Source organism: Anas acuta, chromosome 5 (assembly GCF_963932015.1).
Source record: "Anas acuta chromosome 5, bAnaAcu1.1, whole genome shotgun sequence".
In the NCBI taxonomy this organism is placed as follows: Eukaryota; Metazoa; Chordata; class Aves; order Anseriformes; family Anatidae; genus Anas; species Anas acuta.
In genome coordinates this window covers 15953339-15977653 of record NC_088983.1, presented here as the reverse complement: position 1 = coordinate 15977653, position 24315 = coordinate 15953339, and the positions used below count along the sequence as shown (strand labels likewise).

The window sequence follows — 24315 nt, the reverse complement described above, 5'->3', positions numbered from 1 at the left end:
GACTTTACCTTGTATCTACCTTCTTTAATCACAGAATCACAGAATGGGCAGGGTTGGAAGGGACCTCTAAAGATCATCTAGATTTATCAGATTTCATTGCTAAGGTGCAAATCACACTGCAAAAAATAAGCATTTAAGCTACTATTGGAAATAGCTACAAACACTCTTCAATCAGCATAAGCCACTGATTACAGCATTTTGTGTGTGAAGTGCTTCTTAAAAACACTAGCTCTCTGGATTGATTTTTGTGATCCTTGTGGTGGATCAGACCGTGCACCCCAACACCAACAACTCCTGTGCAGTGTATTGTGGGGATCTGCACATGACTGGCAGCTTCATGGACAGATCTAATTCATGCAACGGTGACAAAACCCCATGTACCAGATCTGCTGGGGGCAGAAAGAGCGGAATAATGATACACTTGGCATCAGACTTGCAAAAATTGGCTTGGCCATCCAACTTGGACAAGACATTCTTATTGCTATTTGCCATAAAAAAAAAATAAAAAAAAATATTTATTTGGTTTATTTTTTAGCATTTTGTCAGCAAAAGTTGGTTGAAAACACTGTGTTAGGGCCAGTAAGCATTTATGATTTTTTCTTTATTTCAACACACTGCTCTCCAGTTCTAAGCCCTTCACACTCTGCAGAAGCACATACCAACCCCTGCTGTGTCCCATCAACACCTACATATAGGCTCCCAGTGGGCACAGTCACTGTGATATCCCAGACAAGCAGAGTGCTAATCTGCTTCTAGTATCCAACTCTTGTGTTTTGAACAGAAAACTCATGAGGGAACCTCATTTGGCACCTGCAGAAATCCATGCCCAATTCAAATTTGGCTTCAGTGGAAGAAATGAGCCCAGAACTGCAGTAGCAAACACACAAGCTCCAGCAGACAAACTGACTCTGATCACTGATGCTTTACTTAATGTTGGCTTTGTGAGTTCAGTTTCTTCACTGCACAGCCCATTTCCATCTGAAACTTCTTGATGCTTTATGGAGGTAGGATTGGTCCTGAAGAGCTGGGCTTGAGCACTGGGACAGTGCTGAACACACTCAGGACCCATTGAGCTGGGGCAATTTTGACGCTGCTTGGGGATTTCCTCAGTCTCGTTTGAGCTTTTCCTTGTATGAAGGACTCCTGAGCATGGAGATGCATTTGCTTGCATGCAATGATTTCTCCTGCTGGGCATTGCATCAGGACAACAAATGCGCTCTGATATCACGATGTAAAGGGTGAGAAGAGGGCAAGGGATTTTTTTTTTTTTTCACTGTGGATTTTTTTCCCCCCAGGTTTTAAGAGATCTTCACCTATTCACATGTTCATACTCATATCTGTATTTTTAAATCCTTTTTGCTGTACAATTTCTCATCAACACATTCTACCTATAGTGTTTGGCAGTGAACTCCTCACTGATCATGAAATACTGAATTACTCCAGGATTATGTGAAGAAAACTGTATTTGGCCCCGCTGCTGCTGCTCAGTGCATAGCTGATGCATGTAGAGACAGGATTTAAACCTCCAGAAGGACCAAACCAAGACCAGGCTCATTTTTAAACATTATCTGATTTACCAGAAAGAGAAGCAGTGAAAAGCAGGATGAGCTTTGATCATGTCCAATTACGGAGTGTAATATTAGATACATAGATACAATATTGCCGTGACCTTGCAATAGTGCTTGGGTTTTGTTTTTCCTTCCCAGAAAAAAAAAAAAAAAAAAAAAAAAAAAGACTTTTTTTTTTCTTCCTTAAAGAAACAGCTGTGTCCTGCCTGCAGCCTGCAGAAGAATGGCATTAGTCACGTGCAGTCCAACACGTAGCACAATTGTAAAGTTCGCTCTGTGAGACTGACAGGAGCTATTCAGAGCAGCCCCCTCCGCCATCTGCCTGAATGGCAGGCTGCGGGGCTCAGCGGCCCCCCCTCGCCGCTTGGCGCTCGGGGCCTGCCCAAAGTCTGTCCCCAAGTGCAGAAAATCGGGGACTGAAAGCAAAGGGAGGATGTCACTCAGGTCACAGCAGATTGTCAAGAGAAAAAAAAAAAAAAAGGGGGTGGTGGGGGGAGAAGAGTCAAAGCTGCGTCTGCTGGGAGAGCCAGGTTGCTCCCCTGGGAGGAGAGGTGTTGGCTTCAACAGGGAGACGAGGAGAGGGAGCTGGGCAGTGTGAGTCTGGGGAGAAATCCCATATTCTCTGTCCTTTCTCCCTCCCTGAGCTTAGAGGACCCAGGTTCAGGACAGGACCAGGCAGTGTGAGGATCAGTGCGAGGGCAAAACATCCCTGCTGCTGTCCGCAGCGCCCATGTGCTGGGGCGCAGGAAAAGATGCCAAGGGCTTTGGTTGCATGCCCGTGCAGACGCTGTCAGACATCCCCTGGGGACTGGTCTTGCAGCCACGGGCACTATTTGCCTGTCTGCCCCAGAGGTCCTTCAGGTCCTTGCAGCAGGTGCCAGGCTGCTAGCACAGAGGTTGCCAGCTTTCTGACAGATGGATTTCATCCTCAGAAACAGTTATAAATGGAGCTTAGGAGTCTTTTTCCCTTTTCAAAATGAATCTGCAGGTTTGTGCCCCAGGTTTGGGCCAGGCTCTGAGTCCAGGGGATAACCTGTCTGGAGGCCAGAACCCCATCAGTGTCCCCTTCTGGATTATGTTCTACTGAACCCTTCCAGGAAGGTCAGACTGGATGGAGAGGTGACACTCATTTTCGTCCTATCACCTGTTTTTCCTGCTCATTTCCAGACAGCGACTTCTCTCCTCATGGCAGAAATTCCTGTTATCAGTCCCTGAAGTATGTGGCCAAGCATTCCTACTACCCTTTCTTCTCCTACTGCATTAACTCCTAAGGCCACCCAGTTCTTGCAGTATGCTATTAAACAACATTTTCCACTGTTATGCCATCAGTGCATAATTAACATTGCTCTCCTGTCCTGTCCTGTCCTGTCCAGTCCTCTCCTCTCCAAAGCACAAAGAACCTAAACCTTTAGCTCTAAGGCAAATCTTTTGACAATTGTTAAGAAGCCTTATTTTTTAAGTAAAAATCTGAGTTTATTATTATTATTATTATTATTATTATTAATGGATATTGCCTAGTTTTAACATGCATAGGGAAGAGATGGGGATAACAGTCTTACCATACAGGCAACTGATACTTACCCCAAATCAGGGAGGGCAAGAAGCCACCCGGAGCTGATGTCAGCCCAGGCCTGCCTAGAAGGTGTACCAGCACTGCAATATGCAGTGTTGTTATACTGACAGGGGGGAGTGCTCCACAACAACACTTATTGCTCAGGCTAAGATAGGGAAAAAGTGCTGGTTTTGGGGGCAAAAATGAATTTTGAGCAAACCAGTGTCAACACAGTTGCATTTAATCACTTCTATACTACCCAGCTGCTCACTGAGCTGCTCTTTGCTTTACAGACCATTCAAATAACAGCAGTGATTTGGGTATGCACACTACCCGAACTGCTCGGTGCACTTACTGCTCAGGGACAGCTTCCTCCATTAGTGGGCTGTGTTAGGGGTCTGCTTGCATGGTCCAAGGAGGATGCTGGTGCTGGAATACCCATGCTGAAGGGGCCCTCAGAGTGGAAATAAGCTGGGGGAGGTTTTGGTGTAGAAGTGGCTAAATCGTGACATCGCTTTCAATGCGTGACACTTTAAAAACACTTCCCAGGTATTTTTGTGGAAGAAAATCTTCTTTTCTCTCTCCTTTATTTAGTCTTGGATGAGATTCTGCATGTTTAGGAGAAGCCTGGCTACAACTTTAAAGTGAATGGATTTATTCTTGTGCTTCACTTAAAAAAAAAAAAAAAAAAAGAGTTAGTAAACCTCACATACCAAAAATTCCCAAGAAGACAGCTGTCAGGGGGTGACATGTCAGATATGAAGTGGCTCTCCAGCTGGTCCCTGTCTGCATGCTGGGAAGGCATGTGGAGACATTTTTTCAATTGCTGTACTAGTTTGACACGTTCACAGTGGAAAATGATGTATCATTCTTGAGCCTTTGGTTGGTGGACACTTCAAAGTGCACTGGATCCTCGGAGAGGAGTGCCCTATTGTTAATTGTTCCTTTCACATGTACATTGGGATGAACATGGCGAGAGCAGCGAGGAACAAAAGGGCTCCGGTGGCCTCTTAGAGAAAACCCTGTGCAGCTCAACCTGAGTCTGACCTTGAAAGGGTGGGTTGCTCTGGTTTTTAAATCCCACTTGCCGGTTCATTCCCCTCCAGCTCCCTGCCGTTACCCAGCTGCAGGGGGATGGGATGTGGAGCAGCAAGTGCACTGGGGCATGGGGAGCTGCCACGTGGTGGCCAAGAAGCCGTGACCTGGGCAAGTGTCCTGCCAGGAGGGGACAGGCACGGATGGGGACTGGGAGAGAACTTTAGCCATGGGTGTCTCAGAGGGGTGCTGGGTTTCCTGTATCCTCAAGTATATATCCCATATCCTTCCTATAAATCCCCTATAATGAATGTAGGGTCTCAAAGCATGTGACATGAGTTTCACAGGCCTCTGAGGACAAAGCTCATTAATGTCCTGAGTCAATCCTTTGCTCCTTGGTATCTGTCCTACACCTCTCTGTCTCTCTCTCTCATTCCTTTGGGCTACCAACTATATTTCCATCAGGAGATGGATGCAATGTGATGGCCAGGTTGGGGGCAAACGCTCGGAGGCAGTTTGTTCCTGAAAAAAAAGGTGTGATCCCTTAATGTGTGTCTTGTTAAATGAACTCCACAAAACCTCTCTCTGTAACCTCAGCTGCAGGAGAAAGATATGTGTTGGGTCACAGAGAGGGCAAACTCCAGCTAGAGCATCCCAAAATAGACACTTGAGCAGGTGACTGGAAACTGTTGTGTCCTGTCCCTGCCCCTGTCCCCCTCCCTCCCCAAGGTTTTACTGGAGAAGGCTGTGCAGATATTTGCATCCTGATGGTATGAGGAAGATGATGGAGGGTGCAGGCTGGCTTAGCTTCACCAGGTCTCCCAGGGGAGGAGCTGCTTCTGCAATAGAAACTGGGAGGACAAAAGAAAAGCCCCTCGCCCTGCCAGCCTCACCTCAGACAGCACCAAGGTGCCCCCAAGGTTTTCTTGGGACATTACAGCCCGCCATGGTACAAATGGCTCTGCAGCATCTCCTGTTGTGGGATGTCCTGGTTCCAGGGTCTCCCAAGACTGTGTGGGCACCGGCACATGTGGCTTGGGTCGGGCTGGGAGAAATGGTGTGAAATGGAGCAGCAGCACTGGGTGCAGTGGTATGAGGACACTGCGGAGTAAATCTGGAGCATGGTATAGTGGCACGGTCTGGATCTTGTCCTTCTCTAAGGAAAACCAGAGCAATAGAAATACATGTAAAATGCCACAGTTTTCAACTCAGCACTCAGACCTTCAACGCTTCTTGTCAGCAAGGAAGATTTTACTTGCAAAAGGGGGGACAGCTTGGACTTCAGTCCCTGCCTTCCCCAAGGCACACGTGTACTTGCCCCCGGGCAGGCCACATCTCCCAGCACGCAGAGCCTGCCCCCCGCTCCGCAGTTCCCATCCCTGGAGCAGCGGTGTGCCGGCACTGGGAGGCAGTGAGTCCTGAGCTGGGGCACGGGGCTGCCGCCAGCTCTGTGCCGCCAGCATGCACCAAGGGCAGCCCTTCTGCTCTCCTTTTCCTCTGGCTCCCAGTTTTACTGTGCTATTAAGTTATTGCCACCCCTTATGGACAAGCCTGCGAGAAGGCGGAGGGCTCGCATAACTCTGGATCAGTAAAGGAAGCAGCTCAATTAGCATTTCACACGCCTTTTCTTCCCTCTCTTCTTACCTTCCCTGCAGCGGGCATGCTTTCCCCTTAAAGGATTGTCCTGTTTCTGCTCCTTGCCAGCGTTGGCAGGGTGACAGTAGTCGAGTGTGCAAACTTGTGCTATTGTCCCCAGGCCAGGGGGAGTCATGGAGACCCACTAATATGACACAGGAAAATGTTTGCTGATGGCAATTCTATGGGCTTTGTCTAACTCTTTCTCCATCATGACGACTCGATTTAAGTCTCTAACTGTTTGACTACAGATGCAAGAGTACTATCCAACTCCATCCTTTTGTCCGGGTAGTTTGAATGGGTAATTCAGCTTTTGTGTAACTCAATTGAGGGGGCAAACATAAAGACAAGATTCTTGAGCGCTCAAGCTCCCTTTCCATGGATATCTGCACATCTCTTTAGAGATTTGTTCCTTTCCTACCTTTTTCTGACATCATCCTCCCCTGAAAAAAAAAAAAAGTCTCTGATGGGGAACGGTTAAAAGTAGGCTAGCCGGGTCCCCCGTATTACATTGTCCTGTGCCAATGAAGCATGGTCAGTATCAGCCCCCAGACAGCTTCGGGGAGTGCAGAGAAAAGGGTGCCTAAACTTTCCTAACTCATCATCAGCGCTTTCCCTTTGGATTGTGCCTTTAAAAAAGAAAGGCCTTGGTAGGGGTGAAGAGGATAGGGGAGAATGGTAGAAATCGCGGGGAAATGATTGTATTTATTAGCTGTCTTTCTGTGGCTGTCCCCATGGCAACAATTTGTGATGGCAAAGAATGTGAGAAGGGGAGGCTGATGCCTGATTGGGATGCTTTGTATTTGGCAAAGTGGCTCCTGATTGGCCTGAGAGAGCCCCGAACTCGGTGGAGTCGATATTCATTCAGCTTGCTCAAGTGCTCGCTCAACTGCCTCCACACACGGGCTGCCTCTGCTCCGCCGGGGTGGCGGTGTGTAACCTGCCTAACGAGATTAGCAGAAGGGCTCTCCTCCGCCAGCACCGCCGGAGAAGCTCCCGTGCTCCGGGTGAGTGTCTGCGCTTGCTTGCAGGGATGCTGGAGCAGCCGTCCTGGCTTCTCTTCCCCACCTAAGCCTCACCTAACAAGATTAAGCCAGCAGACCCCGTGCCTGGGCAGCGCTGAGGGGCTGTGGGTGTGCGGCAGCTCTGCCGGCAGCTTGCCTGCTCGGAGGCGACCTGATGGATAACTCGTGGGCATAGCTGAGAAGTTTGATGGCTTCCTGTAACCTCCCTCAGTTCTCTTGATGTGTTTTGAATGCAGGCGTCGCACTCCAAGCCTGCCCGCTGTGTCTCGCAGGTTGCCCGGGACGGATTATAAACTTTTAATGGGAAACTCTGCACGCGACGTCCAGTGAAATGGCATCGGACAGCGAGGTAAAAACCCTGCTGAACTTCGTCAACCTGGCCTCCAGTGACATCAAGGCAGCTCTGGATAAATCCGCTCCCTGCCGCCGGTCAGTGGACCACAGAAAATACTTGCAGAAGCAGCTCAAGAGGTTTTCTCAGAAGTACTCGCGGGTCCCACGGTGCCATCCTGGCAAGCCGACGGAGTGCGGCCCACGACGGGGGGTGGAGGACAGGGCCTGTGGCTGCCAGCCCGAGGTGCCCGACCCCGGTCCCCACAGCGGGGCTGCCGCTGAGAAGGTGCTGCAGGCAGCTGAAGCAGTTGATAGCCTGGCTGGGGAGAGGGCTTTGCCAGAGCAAAACCCCGAGGCCGGCAGGCCCGACCAGGTGCCCATGAGGAAACGACAGCTCCCCGCCTCCTTCTGGGAAGAGCCACGGCCGGCCCAGAGCCTGCCATCCAGGGGCTTCCCCCCGGGCCCTGAGGGGCTGTCAGCCCCCAGAGACACTCCTCCCTTTGAGGGGAAGAAAAGCAAAAGGAGCCTGGACACTGCTGGTCCCGAGAGCCCCCCTGAGCCTGCCCTGCAAGCAGGGGAGAAAGACCCTGCTGGAGTCCTCTCAGGCCGGGTGGGCACCTGGACCTGCTGCCCCTTCCCATGCCCTGGGCCAGCTGTGTACCAGCCCCCAGGGACGCTGCCCCCATCTCCCTTCCCGGGGCTGGGGCTGTGGAGGAAGAGTGCGGCCACACTGCCGGCCGAGGCACAGCCCTTCTGCAAGGAGGCGGAGGGCGCGGGGCAGAAACTCTACAGGCCCGTGGTTTTGAAACCCATCCCCACCAAGCCTGCTGTCCCCCCACCGATTTTCAATGTTTTTGGGTATCTTTAGCTGGGGAAAAAGGCTGTTGGGTGTCACGCTGGACACGTCAGCCCTTCAGAGAGAGCTGAAGTGTCAGGTTAGGCAGTGGGCACAAGCTGCTGGCAGTGTGGGAAAGGAGTTTGCATCCAGAGATGGCGGCGAACACACAGTCGTCCTCCTGCACAGGCTGCAGTGAATCAGGAACAGTTTGGCCTCCATTCTCCTCTCACCACACGGGTGCAAGTCAGGAATAAGCCTTATGAAGCCAGTGGCATGGCGTGTGGGGCAAACCAGGCCTCTTTTGTGGAAACACATTGTTTGAGCCATGGCGAGTGGGGCTCCGGGCCATTCACAGCCTGCACTTGTAACACCTAGGAGACCTCCTCCATGTGGGAACATCTTCCGGGGGTTGCCCTGTGGCCACAGCAGCGAAATGAAATGAATTAAACTGCTTGAAACAGTTTTTGTACTTTTAAGTAATTCTGGAGAAGTCAAGATATTCAGGTCACTTCCTTTTGCGTGCAAGAGACTGGAAGGACAGTATTTAATGTAGAAACCATGTTTGTGAATTGATTTAAGCTCTTCTTGTGTGTAAATACTGAGAGAATTAAAAAAAAATAAAGGAAGAAAGGAGGTAATTTTATTCTAGTGATTCTGCAAATGTAGTGTTTACTTTTGCCCCACTGGGTAGACTCAGGTTTAATTTGCAACTGGTGGTTAGACACGAGGGCTGAAATCTCTGCCCATTCAGAGTGATGTAAATCAAATGTAATTCTTCTGAGGCTGGGAAATTAGCTGGTGTTAAACCAGTGCAAATGAAAGCTGAATGAATTTCTGCTTCAGAAATTGTTCTGCACCAACCAAAAAAAATGATAAATTGTCTAACTAGTTGAATATAAAAACATAAAATATGATAGAAAAGAGCATAGAATAGCCTGCATTCATTTCTATCTAGCAGAGATCTTTTATTTTGCCTGATTTTAAGATGTAATCACTGGCTACAAATGATTTGCCAAGTGTTTTCTTAATTATTTTAGTGTAGTGGCATTGTAAAAGCTAATAGGTGATTTTTTTTTTTTTTAAGTTAAGTTTTTCTTAAACCTTTCTGTGCTCTTTGCTAAGGCACAGAACATGAGATCTGAAAGTTTTAATACTGCAGATGTATAGCTATTCAGTTACACTGGAATAAATCACTGAGGATATGAGCTGTGCGTTATGGGGGAAAAAATAACAGAGAATGGACATCTGTGACCTCCCCAGACCTGAACCTGCTCTCGATGGAGTGAATGGGATCTTCTCCCAAGATTCAACAAAAAGTAGCCTCAATATCATTGGCCTCTGGCTACCGTAGCGCTCTATCACTCTTGGTATCTCCGTGAAGAGAAAAACAGGCTATGCTTCTTTCAAGTGCAGTCATGAAAATTTCATTCATTCGTTGCAATTTCCAATTTTGGTCATGAAATAATTATCATCTTAAGCCACCATGGAGTCTAATTTTGGATCTTGTGATGGGGCTTGGTGTTATGTAACCAGGCTGCAACTGTAGTTAGGACATAAACTACTTTCAGGCCAAATGTAGCTTGTTCTTTTCCCAAACCTCTCAGTTTATCCCAGTGATGTTTACTTTTATGGAAACAATGGCTGTAGTGTACTGGTCTAGCAGATCCAAAGTAGAAGCAGAGATGGTTTTCATTGCTTTCTCACTGCTACCAGTACTTCACATATGTATCAAGCCTCACCTATAGGACACAGAGAAAAAAATGGCTTTGGTAGCGCGTACATGCAACTACATGTAAGGTGCAAGGTGGTAAAGAGATGGTCTAAGATATAAAGGCATCAGGTTAGCTCTTGATCCAGAAGTGAAGATATGAATATACTTATGTCTTTATGTTTTCTCTTTTGGGGAAAAAAAATCCATGAGGAGACTGTCCCTCTCTATAAGGTGACTCCAACAAAAATCAGAAACAGTAGCCCTATTTACTTTAGTGGGAGGAGAATTATGGCTCTAAAATTGCAGAGCCATAGGCAAGGTATTTTTTACAAGGAAATAGGAGCACTTTCTCACATAAACAGCTCTGTGTCACTGTTGTAATCCAGATGAAGCCTGCTGCTGAACTGCTCTCTCTCAGTGTTGCCAATGCAGAGCAGCCTCCTTGGCATCACTCTTGATTTCCCTCTGGGTGACCAGAGCAGCTCATGGAATGAGCAGCGGGTATTGCAAAAATTGCTGTGGGCAACTGCTCCTGCTTGATTTCAGGGGAGAAATTTGAAAGTGTTGCATGTTGCACAAGAATATGGATTTCTATCAACATTGAAATACTTGGTGAAGTGGATAGCTTCTGCAGAAATTTCATTTCTGAAGACATCCAGAAAATGAAAGGAGTTAAAAACAAGTTTCTACCTTTTAGATACCTTTTTTTTTTTTTTTTAATTGTTTATTTAAATGTGTGTTGCTGTACATTTTTGATATAGCTGTATAGCATATTTTAAGTCAAAGTATAGAACCAGACCATTCTGGTTCTATAGTGCCAATGCACTTACATTTACACACTTACCCTCAGATTCAGGCTGATGTTATGTTTTAAAAGCCTTAAATTCCTTCGTGACATGGAACTTCTCTCCCCAGCCCAGAGCAGGAACTGGCCCTTGCTGGGGCTCTGAACTGGAGCAGCAGTGAAGTAAAACACAAATGAACAGAAGAGAATTGTTAAGTATATTCAGAATCACTGAATGGAGATGCGTGAGACTTTCCAAAAGGTTTGCAAAGAATAACAACTCTCTCTCTTCTCTTGCAATACTTTGTTCTCTCACCCCTGAGATTACCATCAAAATTATTAATTGTTCAAGCTTGGATTGATTCAGACTTTTCCTGTCTGTTTTAGTGTTTGGTTGTTCAATACTATTGTTCAGAACAGATGATAACCCTTCAGAGTCTGATTGTTTAATTTGTACTTTGTTTGAAAGATGGAAACATAACAACTGAGAGCTGCTATTTACTACAGCAGTGCAAATTTAAACTGATGAAACTACAATAGCTTTCATAAATAATGGGAAGGGAGAGGTAAATGAAAAAGCATTGATACAAAATAAAAAATCAAAAAAGTGCACAAGAACATAAAGTGAATTGCACATGTTGCAGTAAGAAAAAGTACAGTAACCTGGTCATGAAATACTCCTACAACATTTCACAAAAAGTCATCATCTCTGAAGGATTCTATTGTGCTCCATATAAACAAGCCACTTTTCCCTGTATTGGGACGACTGATCTGCTTACAAAGCTTGGGTTGCTTGGGATGTTGGGTATCTGTCTTTTCACAGCAACTTCTGGACAGATGCAGTAAATGATAGTCATTTTTGTGCAGATTCAGTATCACACATAAAACATTGTGTCAGTGACCAGAGTGTAAGAGAGGTAGCTGGCTCCATTTCAGTGCAAATAAATGTAAACTGACTGTATGAAGGGTCGCAGTAAAGATCAAGCAGAAACAACGCAATAACCTAATTCCTAGATTCCCCCTCTAACATCCCTGTCTCTCCTGCTTCTGTGTAGTGTGGGCCCTTGCCCTTCCTGCAGCTCTGGTATGTTCACATCAGGCCAGTGGCTCTGTGGCTCAGGACAGACAGATGTGAGCAACCAGGACATAAGTCTCCCAAAAGAGGTGAAGGTCTTTTGACTGAAAAAAGAAATGGAATTTCTGTATCTGCTCTGCCCAAACCCAGTTTGTCTGATGACATAAAAAGAAATTGCAGTTTGTTAGATTTTTGTATACATAACAGTGCTGGTTGGGGGGGAAATTCCCAGTTTGGGATGGCTAACGCCCTCCTGCAGTTATGCATGCAGGTGGTCATTTTGAACCCTTCTACCAGCCAGAAATCTCCAGGGTTATCACTGCACACCAAAAAAATTCTTAAGTAAATGGTCTCCACCAGGCCATGTTGTGTGTCTCTCACCCCCTACAATTCTGCTCTGTTACACTCATTTAATTTCAAGGATTTCTATTCTGATTTACATCAATATGAGTAAAGCCAGACCTTCACTGCGCAGCCCTGTAAGGTGAGGGATGCAAGACCTCCACAGGTGGCTTTCCATTTCTCGAACTATTGCTTACAATTACACGGCCTCCACTGGCAATACTGCTCTAAAGATGACAGACTCACAAAGGCTGGGGGAGGTTTCAGTGGCCTGCTCAGCCAGCTGTCCTCTGTACGGCCAGCAGTGGTGGCCAACTCCTATCTGGTGTCACTGGGAGGCTCCATCTTCTTGATGGCTGTACTGGGCAGATGGCATGGTGCCTCCAGGGACCTCACTCCTTCCTGTAGGAGGGGTGGGCTCATGCTGCAGGACAAGGGCTCAGGTCCTGGTGGTAATGGAAGGTACTGAATGAAATTTCAGCAGTGGAGGAATCTCACCTGGCTTTCCAAAGCTTTTCAAGAAGGTGACAGTTCAGTGTGAATTGAAACTGGTTTTTCAACTGCTTTTGCATTTGGGAAGGGGACAGCTATGGACAGAGTGCCCTTAGCTGTAACCATTTATGCTTTCACTCACATCCTATCCCAAGAGTGCTGAATGCATTTCAATCAAAATCATCACAGAATCTGGATTTCTGTGCCCAGACAGACTTGTATTTGTGCAACACACTTTTACTCCTGTGTTAAAGTGTAAAACTCCACACAAAGAAAAGTTGGTGCAATGCATTTTCCCTACTTGTATTTGTACCTGGTTCCATGGCACGCAGGCCAACAAACAAAGAACAGATCTGTCAGGTTTCTGGTGGGGAATCAAAACAAACCCTACTGCACAGCTCCTTTGTTACCTAAGGTAATAAAGGGCATTCTTCTAACATAAGATCCACCAAGACATGGTTACAAATTTAGGCTCTTTCATCTCTACTTAGGTGCCTGGGTGGGACCAAGGCATGCATCAAATTGCAGCGGTTCAGCAAGGCACACCTGTCAACTGAGCTGCAGACACCGCCAATAACCCTTCGTGGGCTCCTCAGCCTCCCCAGCTGTGCGGGATTGTGACTTGTTAAAAACTTCAATAAAAGAATTTCACGGACAATTATGGTGGTTCAGCTGATAGATGGCAACTTGTTAAGCTGCCATAAATCAGTTGTGCATCTGAGCTGTAAATAGGTGACCTAATTTTCAAAGAAGCTGAGATAATAACTTTAATCAGTTTCAAAGGGAGCTAATAGATACTTCAGACTTCCAAAGTCAGGAAATTCAGGGCTAAATCCTTGGACTTTTATTCTGCCTCAGTAATATCTGACACCAAATGTTGTCCCATTGGCTTCAGTGGAACTACACCTAGCACAAGCAACTTGGCATTGTTTAAGAATCTGAATAAAGTTTTAGATGCCTAATTTTGTGCATTTGTGTTTTTAAATCTCAAAGTCTGCATTTTCTCATTTCGAGATACTCCCTCTTTTCTTCCAGTGATGGTACTGTTATAGCCACAGAGGTCCAAGGAGGTAAGAGAGGTTGGATTTCATAGGTATGAGATCTTCCAGTGGAACAACAGATAAAGTTGGCTTTGCAGTGTTGTCTTTCCCTATGCACCTTCCCTCTTTTCTCTCTGTCACTGTTGATGCTCCTCTAGGCCTTTGCTCTGTTTTGACATCAGCTTCATGACAGACTCAAGCTACTGTTTACAGTGCAGCTACTTCTAATTTACAGAAATGAAAAATAAAAAATAAAAAAGAGCTCAGAGTTTCTTTCAAGCCCCCCAGTCTAGAAAATTCTCTCAAGCAGAATTTCATCTTCTTATTGTAAATGTAATACAACATGAACTGTATTTGCTGTGTGTAAACACAATTCTTAAATCCTTCTTAAATAAACCTTCCCTTGAGTATTAAAGGACTCAGCATCAGCATAAAGTTCTGAGCTTTGAATGTTCGGAAATCAAGTACTCTACTCAATAAGAAAGGTCCAAAAAAATAAAAGTGTTAACAAGCTGGTGTCAAACTATCAGAGAATCAGCAATCAGCACACTGAGCAGAAATCCAAAACATAGAGTAGAAACTAAAATAAAAATCTCAGTCAGTGAATGAAATGTGATTGTTTTCCCAAATACGTTGACTCTTGACAACTTCTGAATTGTGATCACAGCAAGGATGCTAAGCTCCACTAGACCCCAGGGTACCTTTCAGTCTCCCACTGGTACTTGCTTCAGCACTATTCATTTTTCAGAGTTGCCTTTCATTTCTTTTTCTTTGCAGACCAAGCTCTGAGGTGAATCACGTGTTTTCTCCTGCAAAACCTAATGTTTATCTGCCTCCTCCATTTTCTTCTTACTTGTGCTCCAGAAGCATATTTCTTTTAGATTTTAGATTAATCATTGGAGTGCACTTGACCAAGCCAGCAGCAATTCCTCTCCACTGCGCGTGGCGTGCACCCTTACCATGCTGATGGTGTCAGGTGCCGTGCCAGGAAGCCGCTGCGTGTCTGCTATGCCTGAGGTCACTGCGTGTAGTCGTGCTGTAGGTATCGAATCAGTCTGTGTGGGAGAGGCAAGGTGTCAATAAGTTTAATGCGGTTTCTTCCGATCAGGCTTCGTACCTTGACACGGCAAAGATGGGCAAGGGGCCGTGGGGGCTCTGAAAGAGAGGCAGGTCAGAAACATGAGCAGAGCAGGTTTGAACTTGAGAGGGACAGCTGGGACAGTGGCAAGAGGAGAATGGGAGGAGGAAAAATGGGACTTATGTAATGGAGGGATAATGTGTCTGGCATCAGTGGCTGCTCATTCATGGTGTAGGAAAGGAAGCAGGGCTGGAGGATGGGTGCTGTATCCCATCTCAGCCTAGCAGTGGGCTTTCTGGGAGGACTTAAGCAAGCTGCTTCACAGTACTCCTCCTCTCCACTGAAAATAAATGCAAAACCTTCCCAGTTTAGCTTGGTGCTGGACAACTAATTCTGGTAATGACTAGGAAAGACTTTGGATCCTGTGAGAAAGACTATTTGAGGAGAGCCACTGGTGCTTTCTGGCCTGCTCTGGAGATGGTCATGCTGGCCCCTTACCCTGATCTGCCTGCATCCCAGGTGAAGCTAAATAAGCCTTCCTGCACTGCAAAGGCTTTTTTCCAGTGGGTCAGATCCAAAGCTGATGGATTTAACATCAGAGTCAATTGCAACCCAGCAATTTCTAGTGCTTCATGACTGGTCCAAAATGTAAATCAGTCTCAGTAGGGAAATTCTTCTGAGTTTAAGGGATGGATACTGACTGTCTGGTCCTGCAGAGATCAGGTTAAAAACCTACAGGACTTTTCAACAGGAAGAATGAAAACTCTAAGAGGAGATGGTGACTGACATTTTGAATCCAATGGTGGATTCTCTTCTGAGTGACCATACCTGCTTTTTCTTTAATGACAGCCCAGTCCTCGTAGCTGTCTATATGCTCCTTGAGACGGGAACAGAGCTGCACGTTACCCACATAATCCAGGAGAACATCAATAATTGGCCCAGCCCAGCGACTCATCTCTGGAGTAGACACCATGTCACAAAACTTCAAGAAAAAAGAGATTCACTACAGTCAGTGAGAGATGAATACGCCCTCAGAAGCTATGACAACAGCAACAATCCCAGCTACTTGTTTGGTCCCAAATTTCTACCAGCTGTGAAGGCTATTTCCAGTTTACCATGGGAAAATTTCTACTAATACTTTTTTTTAATTTTTTTTTTTTAATTTTTTTTTTTTTTTCCCAACTGAGGACAGAATCCTCTCTTTGCAGCTACAGGAGGACACAAAACCCTGCTGGAGTCCTATCTCTGGAGCACAGAAAGGATGCTGAATTGTTTACAGGGTCTGACAGTTCTACTACCAGGGGAATGGGTAGGAAGAAGAGCCCTCAGAGCTTTGCCCTTAGCACACAAGGGAGCTGCTGCAAGGTGCGTGCAACTCAGGGCACTGTGACCCAGCATGTTGGGTCCCTTTCTCTTCTTCGCATCTGTTGCCCACAGGGCAAGCTGCAGAGTACTCAGAGCTTTAGCATGGAGGGCTGCTTATGGAAATACTGAAGCACAGAGCTGACTTTAAGCAGTGTCATTTCAAAAAAGTAGTTACTTGCCTTCCCACTTTGATTTAAATGCATGTATTATACCAGACAGCTCCATCTATCTCTGTTAGGGTGCTGCATATGATGAAGATATCTGTGGATTTATCTGCATATGAGCAGTCAGATAAGTTAAGATGAACTAAATCATGCTGTGTGGATGAGAACTCAGACACATAGCTGGACACTATTGAATAATGGTGACTTAAGCACCATCCATCTTAGTCACTGAAATTGTCTGCACCTTCCAAGCCCACCCCAGATGAGAAAGAAAATGCACCAGCCTAAACCTCTTTCAGTTTAAGCTCCTGTAACTAGATCTCCTTTGATTGTGCACGTATGGGCACTAACTCAGAATGCATTGAGATTTTCTGTGGATATTCTTATTCGGAAATAAAATATTAGCACACCTAGGAAGAATAAAGCTGTAGAGAATTATAAGGTCATTTAATTCCAGGTGAGAGCATCCTCAGAGGTGTTTACTGTTCTTCTGGCTTTGTTTCTCTGACCATCCCCATGTAATGTTTGTCAGAAAAATTAAATATAGTAATGTTGGGAGGCTCCCAGTGGGCAACCCAGAGTTTTCTACCAAATTATTTATAGGAAATTCAGTTTGGCATATCTGACATTCTCCAGTGTATGCCCTTACACATACAGCGTGCAAACTGGGGCTCTGCACTACACCTCCAAGCAGTAACTCCACTTTGACAGAATTTAAATGAGGACACAATTTCAGAGTAATAAAACTCTAGATCTTATTGCTCTCCTCTTGTCTCTGCCTCTCTTTTTCTCTCTTCCTTATTCACGAGCTCATCCTATGAAAATGTTTTCCAGATTAAAAATGTTCCAAAACATGTTACAAGAAAGCAAGCAGAGCAAACTGAAGCAAAATAATGCAAAACTGCAACTACAGGCAGAGGAATTGTCTCGGGGACAGAGTGACTCTGGACTCGGAACATACTTTGCCTGAAGTCTTGGCAGGCCCCCGAATGCCCTCTCGCGGCAGAAGGATGCTTCACTCCCCACGTCCCTGGTTTTGACACTGCAATTCGGGAAATGGGGACTGAGACAGCATGCATTTTTCTGCACTCACTTTCTCCAGGAAACACTAATTCAGTAGAAGCAATAATGATTTATAGCATGGTATTTTTCAAATCCACCTCCAATAGCTCATAGTCTTTACTGTGTAAAGACTAATTCAGATTTATTTTAGTTATGTAATTCCACACAGGAAAATAAGAAATGCACATCTTTTGTGTAGAAAAGCTACAGTTTCATGTGACGTTCTGTATTTCAGATTACAAACCATATCAGAGCCACGTCACAAAGCTAGACCAGACAAGCCTTACTTTTATTAGCCAGAAATCTAGCACTAAGAAGCAATTTTAAATTAATACTGGAGGGAAGGCATCACTTTTTTTCTGCTCCGTGTGCATTCGTCCCTCACCAATCTCTCTCTAGGCACAGATATGATTTTACACAGCTTTTGCTTCTTCTGCCTCATGTGGTCTGACTTTTGAGGTGACGGCTCTGTTTGTGTGTGACACAATATTTCATTACAGGTTATTTTTAACCTGTGTTAGGTGACATCCAGAAGGAAATACCACATTTAATTAAGTAAAAACAGACCAATTTTTGTGTGGACAGGATATCACAGGGGGTACAGACAAATCCGCTCTCTTCGCCTTGGAACTCCAGCCTTCTTTCACTCTTGTCCTACCTTATCATGGTTCAAGACTCAGAGATGATTCGGTTTATTGGTGATCATTTCTTTGGCCTAAGTGACACTATCTTCTAAATCACACAAAAGTATACTTAATCTATACAGGAGTTGACTTATTGCTTCCCTAATGCTTTGCAAAAGAGAAAGAGAACTGCCGTTCTGATAGTTTTCGTAGTGTCTTATGTTGAAGGATAGTAAATTTGGACTGGAGTGTCAGATTTTCCTTGAGATATTTCGGAAGGAATCAACAGGAAAAGATAACACACCAAAAAAAAAGTGAAATCTGAGATTATGGGGACTGAGAATCCAATTCCAGCTCAATGGAAATGGTGGCTGATATTTGGAAAGGACTGCAGAGATACACGCGTAAGACATGGTCATCTAAAACCTGTAGGTGGCTTTGAAGATATGGAGTCATGGATCTAAAACTCCTAATCTTGTTTGAAAACTGAATATAATGTGCAATCATGTAGCTGATGTAGTGATTTATACACCCTCTTCCTGGCTGCTTTTCCAGTTTACTTTCACTAGTTTACCCTCATAAAGTGAAGGACTATACATTTTTAATTTAACCACGAATTTAAATTCTCTATTAGATAAAACAGGTGTTACAGGGTGAGAAATACAGGCATGTCTCTATTGCCCATTTGACACTACCTGTCAAGAAAACATGCTTCACTCCTGGCACCTCAGGTCCAGAGGAAAAGAGTATTGTGGATCTGACAGCAAAAGCTGTCAAGATGCCTATAATTCACCTGAAATTTAGGCTAGGGCAACAGCAGATTCTGCCTATCTCCCCTCTCCTTCCCCCTGCTCTCCCCACTTCATTGAACATGGACTTGGAGCTCTCACATACTCTTATTAAGCCTTATTTTTACATAAGTAAAGTAGGACTAAAGGCAACTTCTCTCACAGGAAACGTGGGAAAAGAAATACATGGAGTTATAAAGATGTATAGGTGAGAGAGGTCCTCAGAAGTGTTAAAGGTAGGTTAAGCTGTGCTTACCTGTATTACAGTTGGCTCTGTGGACAGCTGAGGATCATTAAGTCTGTCCCGTCTGTAATTTAATGCAGGGTGTGGGCAATTTCCATACTGACACTGAAAACAGGAAACTGCATCACAGCCCAGATCCAGGAGATACTTCAACACAGAAAGGTACTTCATTGAAAACATGATGGTTGCTGGAAATGTGGTGGGATGGCTCGAAATATAGGCATTGATGTTTGCTCCATGGTCAAGAAGCAGTTTCATGGTCTTCAGGCAACCGTGGCGGATGGAGATGAGCAAGGGGTTGATGAGGTCAACATTGGGGTTGGCTCCAGCCTGCAGCAGGAGCTCTGTGGCATAGATATTGTTGTTAAAAACAGCAAAATAGAGGGGAGTGGTGCGTCTGTCCTCATAAAGGCAGGAGCGTTCAGTGGAGAGGCTGGTGTTCACCTCATAGCCGGCATCAATCAGCTCTTCCAAGATGTCATCGTTGTTGCGCTCGGCTGCTAAATGCAGGGGGCTAATGCCGCTGCGCTTGACACGGGTACGGCTGGTCACGGGGATCAGCATGGAGACAATCCTGATGGATGGAGAGCCAGTGAGCAGTGGTGAGCTCTAATGGATCTACTGCAAATCCTCGCTTTGTGGTTGTAACCTTAAGAGCCTACTAACTGGCACAGGAACAACTCACTCAGAGCAAAACCAGAGTGTGAACTTGAAACCTGTCTTCATCTCCCTATGTTCTTACCTTCATGAAAATGTGAGTTAGGTGACTCCTCTTTCAGAGAGGAGCAAATTTTTTGAAATTATCACCCAATTTCTGTGAAGTATTGACAGCCACAGGGGCAGTTACAACGGAAGAGACAATGTGCTGCCTCCTCACCTATCCCGCTGTAACTCATTCCTGTACCACAACCCAAAAGGCAGACACCCAGATGGGCTTTCACATATGTTCTGCACCTCCACCACTTAACTGTGGGTAGGAGCCAGAAGAACTGCCTGAGGGAGTAGGCTGGACTTGTTGAAAGAGGGGTTGTATGTCCCCACCTTCATCATGATTGCTCTGCTGCTGAGTGCTCACCCACACAAGACGTTGGAAAACCTCATGGGTCACAGCTGCAGCAAGAGGCTTGAGACCAGAAAAAGGATGAAACCAAACCTTCCTCTGTGGGACAGAGCTGGGATAAACTATATATTTGGTTTCCAGACCTCCATGCCAGATTTTACAGTTCAGTTATTACCCTTGATTAAGCCCCGTCCTGGAGGACCTCACTGTGCAGCTTTTGGCTGTGGCGAATCCATGGGGCTATCAACATCCATCCCAGATCATGGGGAGCCAAAAAGATAATTAGGAAAGGGGAGAAAAAGAAACATAAATATTTTCTAGGCTGGTTGCCATGCTTTTAGCCCAGGGAGAAAAAATGTACAGCCAAGTCCTGAACCCCAGTAAGCAGGGATTGCTATTGGAAAGTGTGATGCAGCCTTTAGCACTGCAACATAAATCAGGCTGCTCTCATTACGTAATCAGATTTTCAAATATATGATGTACAAGGCCCCTGCCATTGCAAACCCATTAGCATTTTATGTCTCCACAGGTGTCACTGGAGCTACATAACCAGACCCATGGGTTAAACCCCCATTTCCTGCTCATAAAGTTGTGTGTTTTAGCTAAGGTGCTATCCTGATTCTGTAAATACAGACAGTCACCCTAAGATAGATCTAGGAAGAGAGTATGGACCATCCAACCTGAGTCTGCCTACTGTGCCAGGAGGTGCCCATGCTCCCTATGGGATGCCTGCAGAGACAGGGACATCTAAAAAAGGGACTTGTGGCAGCCAGAAAGTTAAGCACCTCCTCCTCTTCCTCTCATGCAGATGACTCTACCTGGCATTCAACAGCTCTTCTAACAAACATGCAGAGCTCAGTTTCCTGATGAGTAGTGCCTCTCTCCTTTAAAATATGGCACATCTTCAGCTGGGCTTCAACGGCTGGTTCCAACACTAGGCCCTCAAATGTATATTTACATATCGAACTAAGTAAAATATAAGCCCTAGTCTCAGGAAAAAACTTTGCTTGTGATGCATTGAATGATCCTGTGAAAGACTGAGCCTCCAGTGCTCCCAGGAGCTGAAAGAAGAGTTGAAGATGCATAACACTTTACAGGATTATGTTCCTATTTACATGGTGGACAGTTGATGTCTCCAAGTTACTTATGCATCTTAATTTTAAAACAAAGTTGTGTTGTTGTTTTAAATTATGTAAATATCTTGGGAAGTGAAGCACTTCATTTTTTTTTTTTTTTTTTCTTCCAGCATCCTCACTCATTCCAGCACTGTGATGCTCACTGGGGAGCAGGAGGATTGGATGTCAGTGAGCTGGCAACTTTCCACCATTAGCAAATGTTTTCTGTAAGAGCCCTAATAGCAGAAAGGGCACAAAGCACTGTGAGGACACCATGCCAAGTGCCAGAATTAGTCATCTCATGATCAACTCTTTTGAAGATTTAAGGGTCTATTTTGCTCTTTCCCTCCAGAATATGTCCTTCAACCAGCTCTTCACATCTGAGTTCTAACCTGCCTCATTTCTGTCTGCAAGAACCTGAGTCTCACCATAGGGGTGCCACACTGAGGCTTTATATCCAAATGCTGCAGTGCCACAGACCTCAGTACAACGCCTGTACCTTTGCTGGGAGAACAAAAAGGAAAGTCTGGAATCATCGTATTTTATCAGTCTAGTTCTGTATCTAGTACCTGTTTGTTTCTTTTTCCTTCAAAGCGAGTTGGTTCAGTAATGTGGTGTCTACCACTGCAGTCTTTCCTGTCTGGTGGGAAGGAGAATAGAGCTCAAGTGAAGGCAGCCAAAGCTGGACAAGCCATGCCACAGCTTGTGTCTGTCACAAGGCTGAGCTTCTTACGCAGTTTTGAAATAGCTCTGAGTTTCCCCCTTATCCCTGACACCTGCTTTTGGGATCTCCATTTACTAGAAATTATAGGGCAGAGGCAGAAAGCATCCTTACCCTGAGCGTGACAAGAGATTATTGACTTGCACTTAATAAATCTGCCCACTCTTCACAAACGCTTCTCAGCTCCTTGGTTCCAAAGGGGAATGGGTTAAATGACTGCTTTTGATTGTCCTACAGCTGATGAGATGACCCTTATGAATTTCATGTCAGTATTGACAAGGTGTCATTTAAAATAAACAAACACGAAGCTACAAGAGTTGACAGTTGAGCCCTGAGACTACATTCTTTGCTTTTTGATGGTAGGGAGCCTTCGTGCTCTGGCAAAAAGTTGAAGCGTGGAATTCCTGCAGAATTACGTATTAAATCTGCAGGAATACAACAAAGAGAGGTCGCCATGAAGGGTGTTATTTTACTGAATACCAAAGGAATTAAGAACAATCAGCAAATCGGGCTAAAGCTTTGTCATTTAGATAAATATTTATAAGAGACCTTTTTCTTTTTTTCATCCTCTTGCAGTTCTGTTTGCAGCAGTTGGGCAGTTGTGCACAAAAATTTGTGCTCAGACTTTTGCAAGTGAACAAACACAGAGTTTGAGCTGAATTCTGGTCTCATTTATGCTGCTCAGTGTTAGCAAGGATAGACATGACCTCTGAATTAGGCCCTTTATTTCATAATATATGGATGGACTCAGGTTGCAGACTTTCCATGTAAATTTGTTTTCAGATTGTGGTGTGGATCTACTGAGAGGAAGAATAGATTAAGAAAGCTGGTCTGGACTCTCTATACAGATTGGATTCAGATCAATTTACTGTACTGGTGGATTAACTTTTTTGAAAGTGAGCGACTGGACCTGGTTTTTGTCTCTGGCACATTTCTCATCTAAAATGCATTTGTTTTCAAGAAACTGTCTTTGTAAGTCAAACCCCGGAGAAAATGTTGAATTGTGCCTGTATTAGTCTATGCAAGATATTTATGTACATGCTAGAAGCATATAAACCAATTACGTAAATTCACACTGGGCTGCCCTCTGAATACAGCTTCCACAAAGAAGCAGACCTACTGCAATTGCACAAAATAAATATCCTCAGGTCTACAAAAGTGATTTGAGAAGTGTAATTGGGATTCCCAAATGGGACAAAATGCTAAGAGAAAAGATACTGTGGGGAGGTGTAGTGCTGTCAGAAGTTTTCATTGTGAAGTGAAAAGACATTGTGAAATACATAAGAATCTGCTATAGCAGTCTGCAAAGTTAGCTTTACTATCTAGAAACAGCCTTTGTAGCTGGATGTACTCCCTCTTTTAATCACTGCTTAAAGGATTTTGACAGAAATTGCTATAGTCAGAAGAGTCCACTCAAGTCACCAAAGGGGTCTGTCACTGCAACCAGGGATGTTAGCTAGAGCTCACCCTGGGATCAGAAGGAAATGCTCAGGAATTCAGACTCATAAGCAGGTTGCAATGCCAGTTCCTATTGGGTGTTGAAAGAGATAGGGAAGCACTACTTACATGACAGCACAACAATCCCACCCCTAGACAACATCTCCTAAACTGCTGTCATTTATTTCAGGCAGGACCGTGTTCTCCCATTAGAAAAAACTACTTCAGAGGACTGGTAAATCTACTCAATTCCAGATTGTTTTTTCCATTAGGTACTTTTCTCAGTGTTTACAGAATATAATCAGTTCTATCCCAAAGACATTTAATTAAAAAAAAAGAAAAAAGTATCTTTTTATGAATTTGTCTGTTCCATGAAAGAGTGTTTAATCACTCACTAACAAGCATGTTTTCCAGACCTTGGGTGATCCTTGTACTTCTTTTCTGAAGCTTTTCCAATTTCCTGAAAGCCTTCTAAAAGGCAGGATACCAGAACTGGACACCATAGTCTAGCAACAGCCTCACTAATGCCCTAAAGATTCACTTAACCACTTCCTGCTGTCAGCAGCTGAATTACGGCTAATAAAACCTGAACACACCAGAGATGAATGCAGCATGTTATGCTTGTGGAGAAAAAATTACTACGGGCTTATTTATGTAGGAAAATGATTGCAGACTAGGCTATGTTGTGATAGCTATTGAGTACTAACCCACTAGACAGATGCTTTTTTATTCTTTCTCAAGCATATTTTGTGGGGCTCATTTTAATCCACTCTCAAGATGCATGGGGTTATTTAGCTGTAATAGGTGATATCTTGTCAAAGCTAAAGGGACCTTTCACCTCACATCCTTGCTCACACAACCCCATCCGGAAAACACACTCTGTTCAGTTTATGATTTCCAGCCTAAGCTCTGAAAGCGGCAGCTCCCTTGCTTGCAGTGCTCAGAATTGGATCTGGAACATTATGTTCTCCTTTTCATAAGGACTTGTATTTTTATCTAAAAGATGAAATTATGAAATTAACTAAAACTTACTCGCAAATCCCTTTTTTGGCTGCTATGTGAAGAGGTAACAGGCCATCCTTATTGGCTCTGTTAGCATCAGCTCCTTGGGACAAAAGAAACTCCACAATAGGTACATGTCCATTTTTACAAGCTTCATAAAGAGCAGAGGCATTATCACTGGCTTGAGTGTTTATATCAGCACCTAGGAAGGAAGAACATCTTTGTA

The 24315-nt window shown here is 44.8% G+C and overlaps 2 protein-coding genes and 1 long non-coding RNA gene across 4 annotated transcripts in view; 2 read left to right on the top strand and 1 right to left on the bottom strand.

Moving 5' to 3' along the window:
• The first annotated feature begins 6771 nt into the window (after window positions 1-6771).
• On the top strand, window positions 6772-8614 carry FAM181A (family with sequence similarity 181 member A). Its single transcript, XM_068682886.1, has one exon. It carries the CDS (start codon window positions 7147-7149, stop codon window positions 8014-8016), a length of 870 nt encoding a protein of 289 aa, XP_068538987.1. The 5' UTR covers window positions 6772-7146; the 3' UTR covers window positions 8017-8614.
• Window positions 8615-10399: 1785 nt separating this feature from the next.
• ASB2 (ankyrin repeat and SOCS box containing 2) overlaps window positions 10400-24315 on the bottom strand; it is a 30180-nt gene continuing 16264 nt past the window's right edge. For both annotated transcript variants that reach the window (XM_068682884.1, XM_068682885.1), the window contains 4 exons: window positions 24120-24291; window positions 18767-19328; window positions 15337-15490; window positions 10400-14585 (listed from right to left, as the gene is read on the bottom strand). In XM_068682884.1, the coding sequence (XP_068538985.1) occupies window positions 14449-14585; window positions 15337-15490; window positions 18767-19328; window positions 24120-24291 (1025 nt within the window). In that variant the 3' untranslated portion in view covers window positions 10400-14448. The remainder of the gene's footprint in view (window positions 14586-15336; window positions 15491-18766; window positions 19329-24119; window positions 24292-24315) is intronic.
• Window positions 19328-22719, top strand: LOC137856957 (uncharacterized). The gene is made up of 2 exons (XR_011096901.1): window positions 19328-21156; window positions 21282-22719. It is a non-coding gene; the product is annotated as an uncharacterized lncRNA (long non-coding RNA).

Bases quoted from the DNA above. Each gene is read 5' to 3' on its own strand.
- FAM181A (XM_068682886.1), top strand. From the start codon at position 7,147: ATGGCATCGGACAGCGAGGTAAAAACCCTGCTGAACTTCGTCAACCTG.